General features: G+C 55.6%; 1 protein-coding gene across 10 annotated transcripts in view; it reads right to left on the bottom strand.

Annotated features, from left to right (window-relative positions):
- Positions 1 to 12,609, bottom strand: part of SYNJ1 (synaptojanin 1) — a gene marked incomplete at its 5' end in the record, with an annotated part of 65,368 nt that extends 52,759 nt beyond the window's left edge. For 5 of the 10 annotated variants that reach the window (XM_080654534.1, XM_080654541.1, XM_080654542.1 and 2 more), the window contains 2 exons: positions 11,151 to 11,293; positions 12,398 to 12,521. In XM_080654534.1, coding sequence (XP_080510660.1) covers positions 11,151 to 11,274 — 124 coding nt within the window. Of the gene's footprint in view, positions 1 to 11,150; positions 11,294 to 12,229; positions 12,333 to 12,397 lie in introns of those variants that run through there. The other 5 variants (XM_080654538.1, XM_080654540.1, XM_080654535.1 and 2 more) reach the window with 4 other exon arrangements.
- Positions 12,610 to 13,765: the final 1,156 nt, after the last annotated feature.

Here is a 13,765-nt window from a genome sequence, read left to right as displayed (position 1 = left end):
AAAAGAAAACACCTCTGGAACTTTGAAGGAAAAATCTTCCTAGTTCTTAGCAAATACACTGATTAAAAATTGGACAGAGAACCAAAGGAAAGTACACCACAGCTAGACTCTCCGAGGGTAATTACAAACAATACCTCTCTCACCTACAAATGCAGAAAGGCACGGAGCTCTCGCTCCCTCTGCCTCCCCTCCAAGTCCTTTCCTTCCCCCTCCCCCCCCCCCCACCCCAAGACCGCCTGCATATTCCTGAAGAAGCGCGTATCTCCAAACGGCACTAAGGGAGTAAACCCTATAATATCGGGTTATCCCCTCCCCACACATTTTTCTTAACGAGGAAGAAAGATTCCTTTATTTTATTAAACTCCATGAAATACGTAGAAATATATGATGTAAGAGGGAGAGACCTAATCGAATAATTGTCCCATTTCCCAGCAATTTAATCTAGAAAATAATGTGAGCATCTCCCACTCTGAGATGAGTTAAGAAGCCACGCCACTTTAAAACCCTGTAAACAGCCTTTAGAGCACGCAGCACTTGTTAACCGCTCCCTCGGCCACCGCCCCCGCCCTTCCTGCTCTCCCACAGGAGTCCGCGGCAGCCACACTCGCCCCTCTCCTCCTCTGTCCGCGTTCTTTCCATCAGGAATACCCGTCAGTCATCTTTCCAAATTCTCCCGTCCATCCTCCAGTACCGACCTCAGACGCCACTTCCCTCCCGACTCTGTCCCCCTGACCCCGCTGGCTGCCAGTCGGTCTTCCTTCTCTGGGTCACGCCGCACAGCACACGCTTGCATCCCAAGAGGAACAGAAGCCAGGTCTCCTTTCTCTGCATCTCAACCTAACACCAACCTAACACCGACACGCTGGACAGTGCGGCTGCTGGGTGTGCAGCTGATGGACAAGGACAAATTGAGAGGTTCAGCACCAAAGGAATTGTTTTGTTTAAAATAATACATAAAGCCCTGGCCGGTTTGGCTCAACGGATAGAGCATCGGCCTGCGGACTGAAGGGTCCTGGGTTCGATTCTGGCCAAGGGCACATGCCCGGGTTGCGGGCTCCATCCCTAGTGTGGGGCCTGCAGGAGGCAGCCAATCCACGGTTCTCTCTTATCGTTGATGTTTCTCTCTCTCTCTCCCTCTCCCTTCCTCTCTGAAATCAATAAAAAAATATATATTTTTTTAAAATATATTTTATTGATTTTTTTTTAAATATATTTTATTGATTTTGTTACAGAGAGGAAGAGAGAGGGCTAGAGAGTCAGAAACATCGATGAGAGAGAAACATCGATCAGCTGCCTCCTGCACATCCCCCACTGGGGATGTGCCCGCAACCAAGGTACATGCCCTTGACCGGAATCGAACCTGGGACCCTTCAGTCTGCAGGCCGACGCTCTATCCACTGAGCCAAACCGGTTTCGGCTATTTTATTGATTTTTTACAGAGAGGAAGGGAGAGGGATAGAGTCAGAAACATCGATGAGAGAGAAACATCGATCAGCTGCCTCCTGCACACTCCCTACTGGGGATGTGACCGCAACCAAGGTACATGCCCTTGACCGGAATCGAACCTGGGACCCTCCAGTCCGCAGGCTGACGCTCTATCCACTGAGCCAAACCGGTTTCGGCAATAAAAAAATATTTAAAATAAAATGAAAATAATACATAAAAAGAGATACTTTTTTTATCCTCACCTGAAGATATTTTTCCATTTATTTATTTATTTAGAGAGAGGAGGGCAGGGAGGGGGGAGGGAAAGAGAGAGAGAAAGAAACATCGATGCAAGAGTGACACATCAACTGGTTGCCTCCCACACGGGCCCTGACTGGGGCTGGGGATCTAACCTGCAGCCCAGGTCTGTGCCCCGAGGGAATGGAACCCATGACCCTCAGGTGTGTGGGCCGACGCCCTAACCACTGGGCACACCAGCCAGGGCCGAAGAGAACACTTTCCCCTGGCACGGGCAGTATCTGAATGCTCTCTCACTGCAATTTAACCATCCGCACAGGGACGTCTGCAAGTTCAAAGGCGACGCTGTGTGTCTGTGGTGGGGCGTGAGGGTGGGCGTGGGAGACAGGCATTGTTAAATTACTTCCAACCAGGTTTAAACCAGGAGCTTGTCACGTGCTGAGGGGTGTGACGTGCTGAGGGGTGTGACATGCTGAGGGGTGTGACGTGCTGAGGGGTGTGGCGAGCTCGGCAGAGCCAAGGGCAAGGACAATGGAATGAAGTCCGAGCGTGAGGACAGGAAGCTCAGGTCACTCTCCTGCCACAATGAAGCTCCTGCTCACCACTGTCAACACTCTGCCGTGGCCACGCCTCCCAGCTGGGGCACAGCCTGTCTCTCGGCTGGCAGGGAGGAAGAGGGCGCTATGGGCACAGCCTGTCTCTCGGCTGGCAGGGAGGAAGAGGGCGCTATGGGCACAGCCTGTCTCTCGGCTGGCAGGGAGGAAGAGGGCGCTATGGGCACAGCCTGTCTCTCGGCTGGCAGGGAGGAAGAGGGCGCTATGGGCACAGCCTGTCTCTCGGCTGGCAGGGAGGAAGAGGGCGCTATGGGCACAGCCTGTCTCTCGGCTGGCAGGGAGGAAGAGGGCGCTATGGGCACAGCCTGTCTCTCGGCTGGCAGGGAGGAAGAGGGCGCTATGGGCACAGCCTGTCTCTCGGCTGGCAGGGAGGAAGAGGGCGCTATGGGCACAGCCTGTCTCTCGGCTGGCAGGGAGGAAGAGGGCGCTATGGGCACAGCCTGTCTCTCGGCTGGCAGGGAGGAAGAGGGCGCTATGGGCACAGCCTGTCTCTCGGGCTGGCAGGGAGGAAGAGGGCGCTATGGGCACAGCCTGTCTCTCGGCTGGCAGGGAGGAAGAGGGCGCTATGGGCACAGCCTGTCTCTCGGCTGGCAGGGAGGAAGAGGGCGCTAAAGAAAGTTAACGAGAACGAGAGAACAGGATGACAGTGCACGTGACCTTCCTAGAACCACGCCTGGCCTGCGGCTGCACGCCCCGCGGCTTGTGGGCAAGGGATTTGCATGCGGGCAGCACTGGGGCAGGCAGACCCAGAGCCTCGGGGCACAAAGCTCAGCGATGAGGCGGCACGGCGCTGGTTCCCAGACAGACACTGGAGGTGGGGTGATCCCGCCGAGATCACAGAATCAGCCGCAGGAGAGCCCGCGTACACACAAAGGGAAGAGTGTTCTACAAGGCCAGGTTTTCTCCGCATAATTAAATAATTAAAATTCCAGCTGGAAGACATTAAACCATCCGAATGAACGTTCCACTTAAGCTACACATTTCAATCTTGGCAACGGGCCTGAACCAAAACCACCTTTCACACGTTCAGGCCTCAAGTTCGTGCTGAATGCCTCCCAGGTGCCAGTGCCCATCCCTGTTAGGAAGACAGCACCCCACAGCCATCCACACGCGAGTGAGAAGGTCTGGACGTGCTGGGACGGAGTTCCAACAGACGGCAACAACCTCCCTTAAAACCTCTGCAGACGTGGCCTCTCCGCGGGAGCCTGAGGAATCACCGGGGCGAGCAGACGAGAAGTGGAGGTTCAAGTGTTCGGGCAGCGAACACACAGCCTGCGGCCCAGCAACTCCGTCCCGGAGAGCCCACCCATCAGCAAGGTGTGCGCATGGGCGTCACACCCGTGCCATTCCTAACAGGACAGACGCCGGAAGAGCCACACGCGGAACACCACACGGCAACAGAAGTTAACAAGCTGCTGTCACAGGCTGCCACACGGGTGGTCTCCCACACGGGCCGCTGGAAGAAAGCAGCAGACACCATAGAAGACAGAGTGAATGGCTCCATTTCTGTTCAGCTCAAAGCCAGATCAAGAAGTGGGGCCAGGGACCACCTTTGCGGGTCAGGGGGAGGTCACTGGGAAGGCACAGAGGGGCTCTCTGGAGAGCGAGCCACAATGTCCCACTTCTCCACCCGGGGGCGGTAACATGCGAGTGTCCTCATACTTCATCAAGGCGTACGCTGATGACTCACGTACTTTTCTACACGTGGGAAGAAATTTATTTGTATAAGTAAAATGTTGAGCAGAGAGAACAGCACGTGTAAAGACCCTGAGACCAGACAGCACTCGGCACATTCAGCACCAGAAGGTCAGTGTGGCTGGAACACAGACACCCAGGGGTGCTGGATTCTAAGTTCAGTGTCAACCACTGAGGGGTATTAAGCGAGGGAATAATATGACCAACCTGTGTTTTTAGAGCCGGGAGCGTGGGGGGGGGGGGTGGGAGCAGGAGACCAGTTAGGAAGGCGAGCACAATGGCTCACCTGAAAGGGCCCCCCTGGACTGGCTGGGACAGAGCAGCGAGGGGTGGGTGCAGCTAGGAGGCCGAGCGGCCTGGCCCGGGCTGGAGCGAGTGTGATGTGAGGGGAAGAGTGCAGAACGATGCTTAGGCTGGCCAGGGCGTGGAGTGCGATCCAGGAGGTAAGGAAGACGGGGCGAAGAGCAGGTCTGAGGCGAGCAGCTGGCACGGCCCCAAGGCTCACCAAGGCCCACCTCGCCTGCCCCCCTTCTCTCGGGAGCAGCGTCTGTTCGTGCCTGGCAATGGTTTCATACATTGGGTTTGTTCCGTCGGTTGTTATTCGTGGTGGGAAGGCAAATTCAGTCACTGTTCCATCATGGTTAGAGCCAACATCCTGTTATGGTCCCGGGTTGGTTATATTTCACAGGACAACATAGAACATCTGCTAGACCTTAAACCATGTGATAAAAAGTCTCGTGATGGGGTTTCACCGCTCAGTGGGAGACACTGCCTTCGCCCTGTTTCCTGATGGCAAAGTTGGGGAAAAAGTGAAAGCGCTCGGGGAGCATTAGCTGGCCCTTCTCTTGCTGGCTGACCCTGCCGCCCAGACCGGAACGGGAGAGCGCATGTTTGCGGCTCGCTCAGAAAGGGATACACAAATCTCCGTATCAGCATTTCTGTGCAGAAAAGTCAACCATATACAGTCACGTCTTCTCTCAGCTGGAACGTTTTTCTCACCAGAGACAGGACGCTACCCCTTATCTAAAGGGCGATCGTGAAGACTGGCAGCGTTTGGCAATTAAACAGAAAGGAACAGCTATGCACACTGCTTGTCACCACCCACGGCACTGTCACACCCAATCCTAGAAGCCGACATTTAACTTGGCCCCCAAAGGGACTCGGTCTTTAACGGCCCACCCTAAATCAAGCCATGCCCCCCTCTGCTGGACTACTAGCCCGTGGCAAGAACACGCCTCCGCATCAGAACACGTTGCCCTTTTCACGCCTAACTTCAGCCTTCCACTAGCATCCTTTCTTTCCCGTTCACCCCGTCTAACTCCCTAATAACCACCGCCCCCCCACAACAGCACCAACAATATCACAGTGGAGAAAACCAAACAGAAAGACTGCGCCAGCGGAGCCGTTATTTCATTTCTCCAAGCTCAGTGTCCCCATCTGTGGTGTGGGGTAAAGCACAACCCAAAGAATTAAATGACACACGTGTCATGCCACATCTCCACATGTGTGCTGAGATGCTCAGGGACACTCCACCCAACTCCCAGCAGAGCTGCAGGGCATTTTATTTTATATATGGGGGTGGGGGAGAGAGAGAGAGAGAGATACCGAGAGAGAAACATTGATCAGTTGTCTCCCATAAGTGCCCCAACTGGGGATTGAACCTGCAACCTTTTCACAAATGGTGACAACGCTCCAACCAACTGACCCACCCGGCCAGGACACTGCGGATATTTTTTTAGAGAAGAAGGGAGAGGGATAGAGAGGTAGAAACAATGACAGAGAAACATCCATCAGCTGCCTCCTGCACGCCCTCTACTGGCCGGGTGGATATTTTAAATTGGAGGAAACATGGAGATACTCCACACACGTTAGTTCAGAGTTTCAACACTAGATGGCAGTGTAGTCCTTACTGACATCCTATCTTTCTGAGGTTGGGATAAAAATCAATGCAGATCCCGATGAGCATCGACCTATAAACCAGGAGGTCATAGTCTCTCTCATCATTTTTTTTTATATTTTATTGATTTTTTACAGAGAGGAAGGGAGAGGGATAGAGAGCTAGAAACATCGATGAGAGAGAAACATCGATCAGCTGCCTCCTGCACACCCCCCACTGGGGATGTGCCCGCAACCAAGGTACATGCCCTTGACCGGAATCGAACCTGGGACCCTTCAGTCCGCAGGCCGACGCTCTATCCACTGAGCCAAACCGGTTTCGGCGTCTCTCTCATCATTAATGTTTCTATCTCTTTCCCTCTCCCTTCCTCTCTGTAAGAAATCAATAAAATATATTTAAAAAAAAAATCAATGTGAAACAGGAAATGAGGTGGCACTGTCCAATCTGATTCTAAGGTTTGAGAAGCTGTCCAGTGCTCTACCGCCACACATATCCTATATAGTAAAAGCCTAATATGCTGTTTGGTCAGCTATTCAACCAATCAAAGCGTAATATGCTAATAATATGCTAAGGCCACTCAACCGCTCGCTATGATGTGCACTGACCACCAGGGGGCAGACGCTCTGGCTGGTAGGTTAGCTTGCTATTGGAGTCCAGCCAATTGGGACTGAGCAAGACGGGAAGGACACGCCCTGGAGCCCTCCCACAGTCCCTCCCCGGCTGGCCAACCTCCTGTGTCCCTCCCTAGCACCGGTGGGGTCCCTTGGCCTGGCCTGCGCCCTCTTGCAATCCGGGACCCCTTGGGGGATGTCGGAGAGCTGGTTTCAGTCCGATGGTGGAATGACCGGTTGCTATGATGCACACTGACCACCAGGGGGCAGACAATCAACACAGGAGGAGCACCACTCAGCCAGAAGTCGGGCTCACGGCTGGCGAGCGCAGTGGCAGTGGCAGTGGCGGGAGCCTCTCCCACCTCTATGGCAGCTCTAGGGATGTCTGACTGCCGGACATCCCCCGAGGGCTCCTGGACTATGAGAGGGAGCAGGCTGGGCTGAGGAACGCCCCCCCCCCCTCCAGTGCACAAATTTTGTGCACTGGGCCTCTAGTTTATTATTAATTTCAGAGATGAAGAGAGAGGGAGAGAGAAAAACATCAATGATGAGAGATAATCATTGATTGCCTGCCTCCTGCACGCCCCACACTGGGGTCGAGCCTGCAACCCGGGCATGTGCCCTTGACTGGGAATCGAACTGTGACCTCCTGGTTCAAAGGTCGATGCTCAACCACTGAGCCACACCCACTGGGCAAAGAATATAGAGACTATTGCATGTCTGTCAACTTTGCTGTCTAGTTTAGGTCCGTCTCTGCCCTGTGCCACTTCTTTACCAACCATGTATTCGGCAAGAACGAGTGAAACTGCGCTAACGCTAGGGGCACACAATTCCCAGACACGGCGTCTCCTCCGAGCCAGCACCCACACAGACGCCCGCCCACGCTCCATGTGGCGAGCCGGCGCCGCACTGCGAGCGCTGGGGGAGCGTCAGCCCCGTTCAAGCTGTGGGCTCAAGAAAGCTCCCTACTGGCCCCTAACAACAACAAATGCACTGTAATTCTGGAAACGTGGTTATTTCCACAGAGTGTGCAAGCTGAAGTTGTCTGTCCTATTACCTATCGCAGAAAGGCCTATGAAACGATGCTCAGACACTGTCATCTCACGCGGCCGTGTGGTCCAGTGGTTGAGTGTGGGCCCATGAAGTAGGAGGTCACGGTTCCACTCCCGGTCAGGGCACCAGCCAGGTTTTCAGGCTCAATCCCCAGTAGGGGGCGGACAGGGGGCCGCCAACTGATGTTTCTACCTCTCCCTAAAGTCAATAAAATATATTTTTAAATTAATTATCATCCCAACCCAATTCTATCAGAATTTGGAGGTGGGGTGGGGCGGGGGCTGGAGCCCAGGCCCCGGTACCTGTGAAGCCTGCCCAGGTGATGTAATGTGCACCCCAGGACCCACTGATTACGTCCTGGCCTCATGACTCATTGGAGCTGGGAACCCCGCCAAGTAAAGACAGAGTCCCAAGCTGCAGTAGAGGGCGCGTGGCCCGAGGGGGTCCTGATCTGGGATCACGTTCAGTCTGTTCCCACCTACACCCCACTTCGGACACGAGCTGATCATATGAGAGAGAACATTGCACGCGGGTGTCTCTGGCGTAACCCAAGAAAACCCAGTGACTGCCAACAGCTATTGCCCACGATATCTAATTTCCTCAACTTCACTCACTAAAGCCAGGGCGCCTAGCGCCTCCAGAACTCACAAGCTCTGGGTACATGCAGACCGATTCCTGCTGGCGTCCCTGTCACCGTCTCCTCCCAAGAAAAAGACCTGCACACGAGTGTGTAGAGACCAACAAAACCGGCACATACTGGTAAAAAGCGGTCATCCTGGGATACAGATGGACTTCTCCAAAATGAAGGGGAGGAAGACAGAGGAGGGAGCGGGAGGGGTGGGGGCAGAGCCTGGGGAAGGATGAAGAGGCTGCCCTGGAAGGTGGCGGGGGCATTCTCACAGTCAGGAGAGCGGGCGTAGCCAGGAGCAGCGTGATGGCGCTGGCAGCAGCCTGGCACCCCGGGAAAGCACGAGGACACACCAGCCTGTCAGCCTGGCACCCCGGGAAAGCACAAGGACACACCAGCGTTTCCTTACAGGAGATCAACAGGGACTAACAGGGGAGGGAGGGCCAAATGACGGCGAGCCTTGTTGAGCGGGTGAGGAGTTTGAACTTAACCTTACCGGAAAGTGGGCTGTACTTCTGTTTAATATAAAAAATGTGCTAGGAGACTCTCCTGGCAGGGGAATAGGCAAGATGTGCGGAGCTTCAGGCGCTGGGCCTGCTGAAGACACGGAGCACGCCCCGGTGTTCTCCAAGCACGGTCCCGGACACAGCAGGCTTTTTATTTTTTATTTTATTTTTTTTTTAAAATATATATTTTATTGATATTTTACAGAGAGGAAGGGAGAGGGATAGAGAGTTAGAAACATCGATGAGAGAGAAATATCGATCAGCTGCCTCCTGCACACCTCCTACTGGGGATGTGCCCGCAACCAAGGTACGTGCCCTTGACCGGAATCGAACCTGGGACCTTTCAATCCACAGGCCGATGCTCTATCCACTGAGCCAAACCGGTTTCGGCGACACAGCAGGCTTTTTAAATGTGACCGTTTGTAAAGGGAGCTCTATAGCCCAACACAAACCTTGGCATCACTCCAGACGGAATGCCACGTTAATTTTCTAAGCCCAGTGGCTTAGAAAAAGGCCTGTGAGCTCTTAAACGTTCAAGGTTTATAATAGGAAGACAGAACACACCCAAGAGATCATACAGCCATTTATGCTAGCTTTACAGAGAGGCAATATTCAAGCTCTATTTTTTTCTCCTGAAAGAATTACTTACGTAGTCTAAATCTAATACAGGAAGTAGAATTAATAAATAATTAAGATAGTATTTTTATATCCTTTCTCCTTAGAATATCAATGCCAAATGGATGGTTGGGAATTTTTTTTTTTTAAATAATTTTTTGGCCAAAAGAGGGTGGCGGGTGGCTGGAGGTTTGGAAGTATGGTTACCCTTAGGGTCCCTGACCTGGGAGTAAAGTACAGAAATAACCCTGATAACCACAGGTAATGAGTACCTAGGAGCCGAACATCTGGATCCCTGCATTACCAGTACAATTAAAGAAACATGTGAATTTAGACAACTTAGAAAACCAGGTAATGCCAGCAAAAACACAAGCCGCTAAAAAATGTTTCACATGCTAACCAAACATTTCCCCAAAATATTTTTAATTAAGAAATCATCAGTATAATTATACTTGTAGTAGGAAAAAATATGCTGTGCAAATCAATATTATAGCAAGTTAAGTTTGGTGTGTTTAAGTACAAGAAACAATTTGAGTAACGTAAGCCCATACTGACTGAGTATAACCCCTATTATTACTTGTTTCTTAGAACACACATAGCCCCTTCCTGCTATATGTCTCTACGTAGCAAAAACCTAATAAAGGATAAGCAGTTATCACTAGAACACTCCTAAAAACACAATCACATTTCAAATCACCCCAAACTGAACTTATTTGCCCAAATCTTATATTAAGAAAGACAATATTCAAATTAATATTTTTATTTTTAATTTCATGCATTTGCCCACAAAATAATCCAAAAGATATTAATCTACTTTTATTTTTTAAATATATTTTATTGATTTTTTTTACAGAGAGGAAGAGAGAGGGATAGAGAGCTAGAAACATCAATGAGAGAGAAACATCGATCAGCTGCCTCCTGTACACTCCCTACTGGGGATGTGCCCGCAACCAACGGACAGGCCCTTGACCGGAATCGAACCTGGGACCCTTCCGTCCGCAGACCAACGCTCTATCCACTGAGCCAAACCAGTTAGGGCTATTAATCTACTTTTAAAAAAATCCTCACCCAAGAATATTTTTAATTGATTTTTAGAGAGGAGGGAGGAGGGAGGGAGGGGGGAGAGAGGGAGAGGGAGAGGGGGAGAGGGGGAGAGGGGGAGAGAGAGAGAGAGAGAGAGAGAGAGAGAGAGAGAGAGAAACATCCATGTAAGAGAAGTATCAACTGGCTGCCTCCTGTACGCCCCCCAGTGGGGGATCAAACCTGCAACCTCGGCATGTTCTCTGACTGGGAATGGACCCTGAAAGAAACACTGGGGTGCAGGGGACCATGCTCCAACTAACGGAACCACCGGGCCAGAGACGAACCTCCTATTGTTTATGTGGGGTACGTGGTCCTTCTCTTTGAGAGAGACTATCAAAATGACTTTTAAATGATACGAAATCAATCACATATGCCGCATGAAATTTTAAAAAGTGCTTACAAGTCTCTAAATGAAAATACGGTAAGGACCTCACCATGAGACACTCCAAAAATATTAAATAGTCTTAACAGTTCATTCCTACAACTGAGCTGCAAGAGCTTCTGTCCAGGACAGGAAAGATGTGGAGCCAGCCACTTCGTGGGCATGTGGGCTGTGATACAAACGGCAGCAGTATGTCTTTGAAGGAGAGATTTACTTTCAAAGCAGCAGGAAAACCCACTAAAGCAAAAACCTGTAGCCAAGATCTGCATCAACGCCCACCCGCCACCCCAAAACCCCTGCGGCGGGGGGAGATGGAAGTTTAACCCAAAAAGAGGCTGGGACTGAGGGATCGCCCCTGAACACCGAGCCCCGCGGACACTCACAGAGCACGGCCACCGCCCCGGACTCGAACAGGAGACATTCCTCCTTGTGCCTGGTCTCCACCATGAGGCTGAAGGGCGGGGGGTCCAGCTTGTGGTAGACCCGGAACCCCTTGCTGAACGCCATCCTGTCCGCAGAGGCAGCCCTGTGGGAGCGAGCAGAGCAGAGCAGAGCAGAGGTGGCGCCGCTTCCTCCCGCAGCCGGTCCCCCTCTCCCCCGCAGCCGGTTGCCCGCCCCCCGCAGCCGGTCCCCTCCCCGGAGCCGGTCGTCCTCCTCCCCCGCAGCCGGTCCCCTCCCCGGAGCCGGTCGTCTCCCTCCCCTGCAGCCGGTCCCCTCCCCGGAGCCGGTTCCCCCCGCAGCCACCCCCCCGCCCCCCGCAGCCGGTCCTCCTCCCCCGCAGCCGGTCCCCTCCCCGGAGCCGGTCGTCTCCCTCCCCCGCAGCCGGCCCCCCTCCCCCGCAGCCGGTTCCCCGGCAGCCACCCCCCCGCCCCCCGCAGCCGGTCCTCCTCTGCCGCAGCCGGTCCCCCCGCAGCCGTTCCCCCTCCCCCGCAGCCTGTTCCTCTTCCCCAGCAGCCGTTCCCCCTCCCCCGCAGCCGGTTCCCCCGCAGCCGGCCCCCCCACCAGTCGCCCCCTCCCCGCCGCCGGCACCATCCCCGCGGGTCGCCCCCTCCCCGCCGGTCGCCCCCTCCCGCCTCCGGGCTGCCAGCGCCCAGAAGGCCCTCCGCGGGGGCAGAGCGGAGAGAAGGGCTTAGTCCACAGGGAAGGCGTCACTCGGTCACCACAGAGCGGAGCGGGGCCCCAGGCGCGATGCCGGCGGCAGGACCAGCCAGTCCCTCGCCGGAGCCGCTCACGGATTCCAGCTCCGGGGCTGTCGCCGCGGGGAAGGGACCGGTTCGGAGGCTGGAACCAGTCCCGGGCCCAGACGGGAGGCTGGACGGAGGTCGCACTCCCCGGGCGGGAGGGGGAGGGGGAGGGGGAGGGGGAAGGAACCCGCCCGCACGGGCTCCGGGGGCGGCGACCCCGGCCCAGGCCACGCCGGCTGCGGGGCTGCGGGCGGGAAGTCACGACGCGGGGCGCAGACCTGACCGGCTCCTCGCGGTCCTGGACGGCCGCGGGCCCGAGGCGCCGAGCAGCCGGCGCGTCCACGGCGCCTGAACCCGCGTCCCTCCCGCGGGCGCTGACAGCCGCTGTCACCACACCCCGCCCGGCGGCGCCGACAGCCGCCCGCCCGCCCCCCGCGCCCCCTCACCGCTGCCGCCGCTGGGGCCGCGGACACCGCCTCCGGGAAAGCCACCCGCGGCCCGGCCGCCCGTGGGTCTGGACGTGCCGCTGCCGCCCGCCGGCCTCACCTCCTCCCCCTGCTCCCCTCCGCCTCCGCCGCCGCCGCCGCCGCCGCCCGCCGCCCGGGCCGCCGCCGCCGGAAGCGTCACTTCCGGCCCAGCAGACCCAGGGCTTCCGCATTGCACCGCGCGGGGGCGGGGCCAGACCTCGGACGGGGGCGGGCGTCAGAGAGGCCACGCCCACTCGGGCGCCCGGCTGCCGGGCGCGGGGGGCTGGGTGCCGCCTCCGCGCGCAGCGGGCGTCGCTCGGCGGTGTCTCCGATCGCAGCTGCAGGTCCCGCCGCCTGGGGTGCCGGGAGTGCCGGGCAATCGGCCTCCCCAAGCCCGCGCGTGGGCTCCCGGAGCTGCCGGGGCCTCTGGGGAAGAGCCTTGCGGGCTGGGTGCGGACACGGGCGCCGCGAGGTGCCAGGACCACCCCTGTCGCCCCCGCGGCCACCCGGGCGAGGGCACAGCGAGGCGGCCGCGGGCCGCGGGGCGGCGCCTGGAGAGCTGTCCATGGTGTCACGCTGAGCGTCCGGGAGGTGGAAGGAAGAAGCAGCAGCGCCTGCTTTGGAACTGGTGGGGTGCTCAGGGGCGGTCGGGAGCGCCCTAGGAAAGCCGTCGGGTGGTGACCGGGATGTCACAAACCGGATGGTACTGAGGCCCCGGCGGCTGTCATTGTCACTGAGAGGCCAGCTGCTTCTCTGGCTGTGGAACCCAGTACCTAGAGGCAACCACCCTTTCATCAGCGCCCGCATTTCTCAACAAACCACGCTCCCCGGCTAATGGCGATGTCCTAAGGGCTTTTCATTGCTTCCTCCTCATAGATCTAAATATGGAAATGAAGTCAAAACCAGCAACCCCAAAAGGAATCGAAAACCTCAAAACCCCAGCACTCTGGGGAACGGCTTCCCTGGCAGTTGCTCTTTCTTCTTCCCCTTCGTGCTCTTATTGTACAGCACCAGCAGAATTTAAATTCCGCCTAGCACGCAGAATCATTTCCCCTCCAGGCCTTGGCACGTGGCTCCCTTTATCGTTTTTTCATCCATTTTAGAGAAGCTGGACCCACCCAGGTTCCAGGATACTGAGTGGCTGTCACTTACTAGAAAAGAGGCTGCTTCTTTTCCAGGATATGCACACACTCACACATGGATTTCGTTCTGAGAAGGAAGAGCATGCTCTCACTCAGTGCTGTCCGTGAGTGTGAGGACGGGAAGAGGCCTCGCTCCTTGCTGTGTGGCCTTCCGCAATTTATCAGAAGCACCTGGCAATTTCCCCAGATGGTTTCGCCTCTGATT

This window comes from Plecotus auritus (genome assembly GCF_963455305.1).
Source record: "Plecotus auritus genome assembly, chromosome: 2".
Classification (NCBI taxonomy): domain Eukaryota; kingdom Metazoa; phylum Chordata; class Mammalia; order Chiroptera; family Vespertilionidae; genus Plecotus; species Plecotus auritus.
This window is presented reverse-complemented; position numbering and strand designations above follow the sequence as displayed.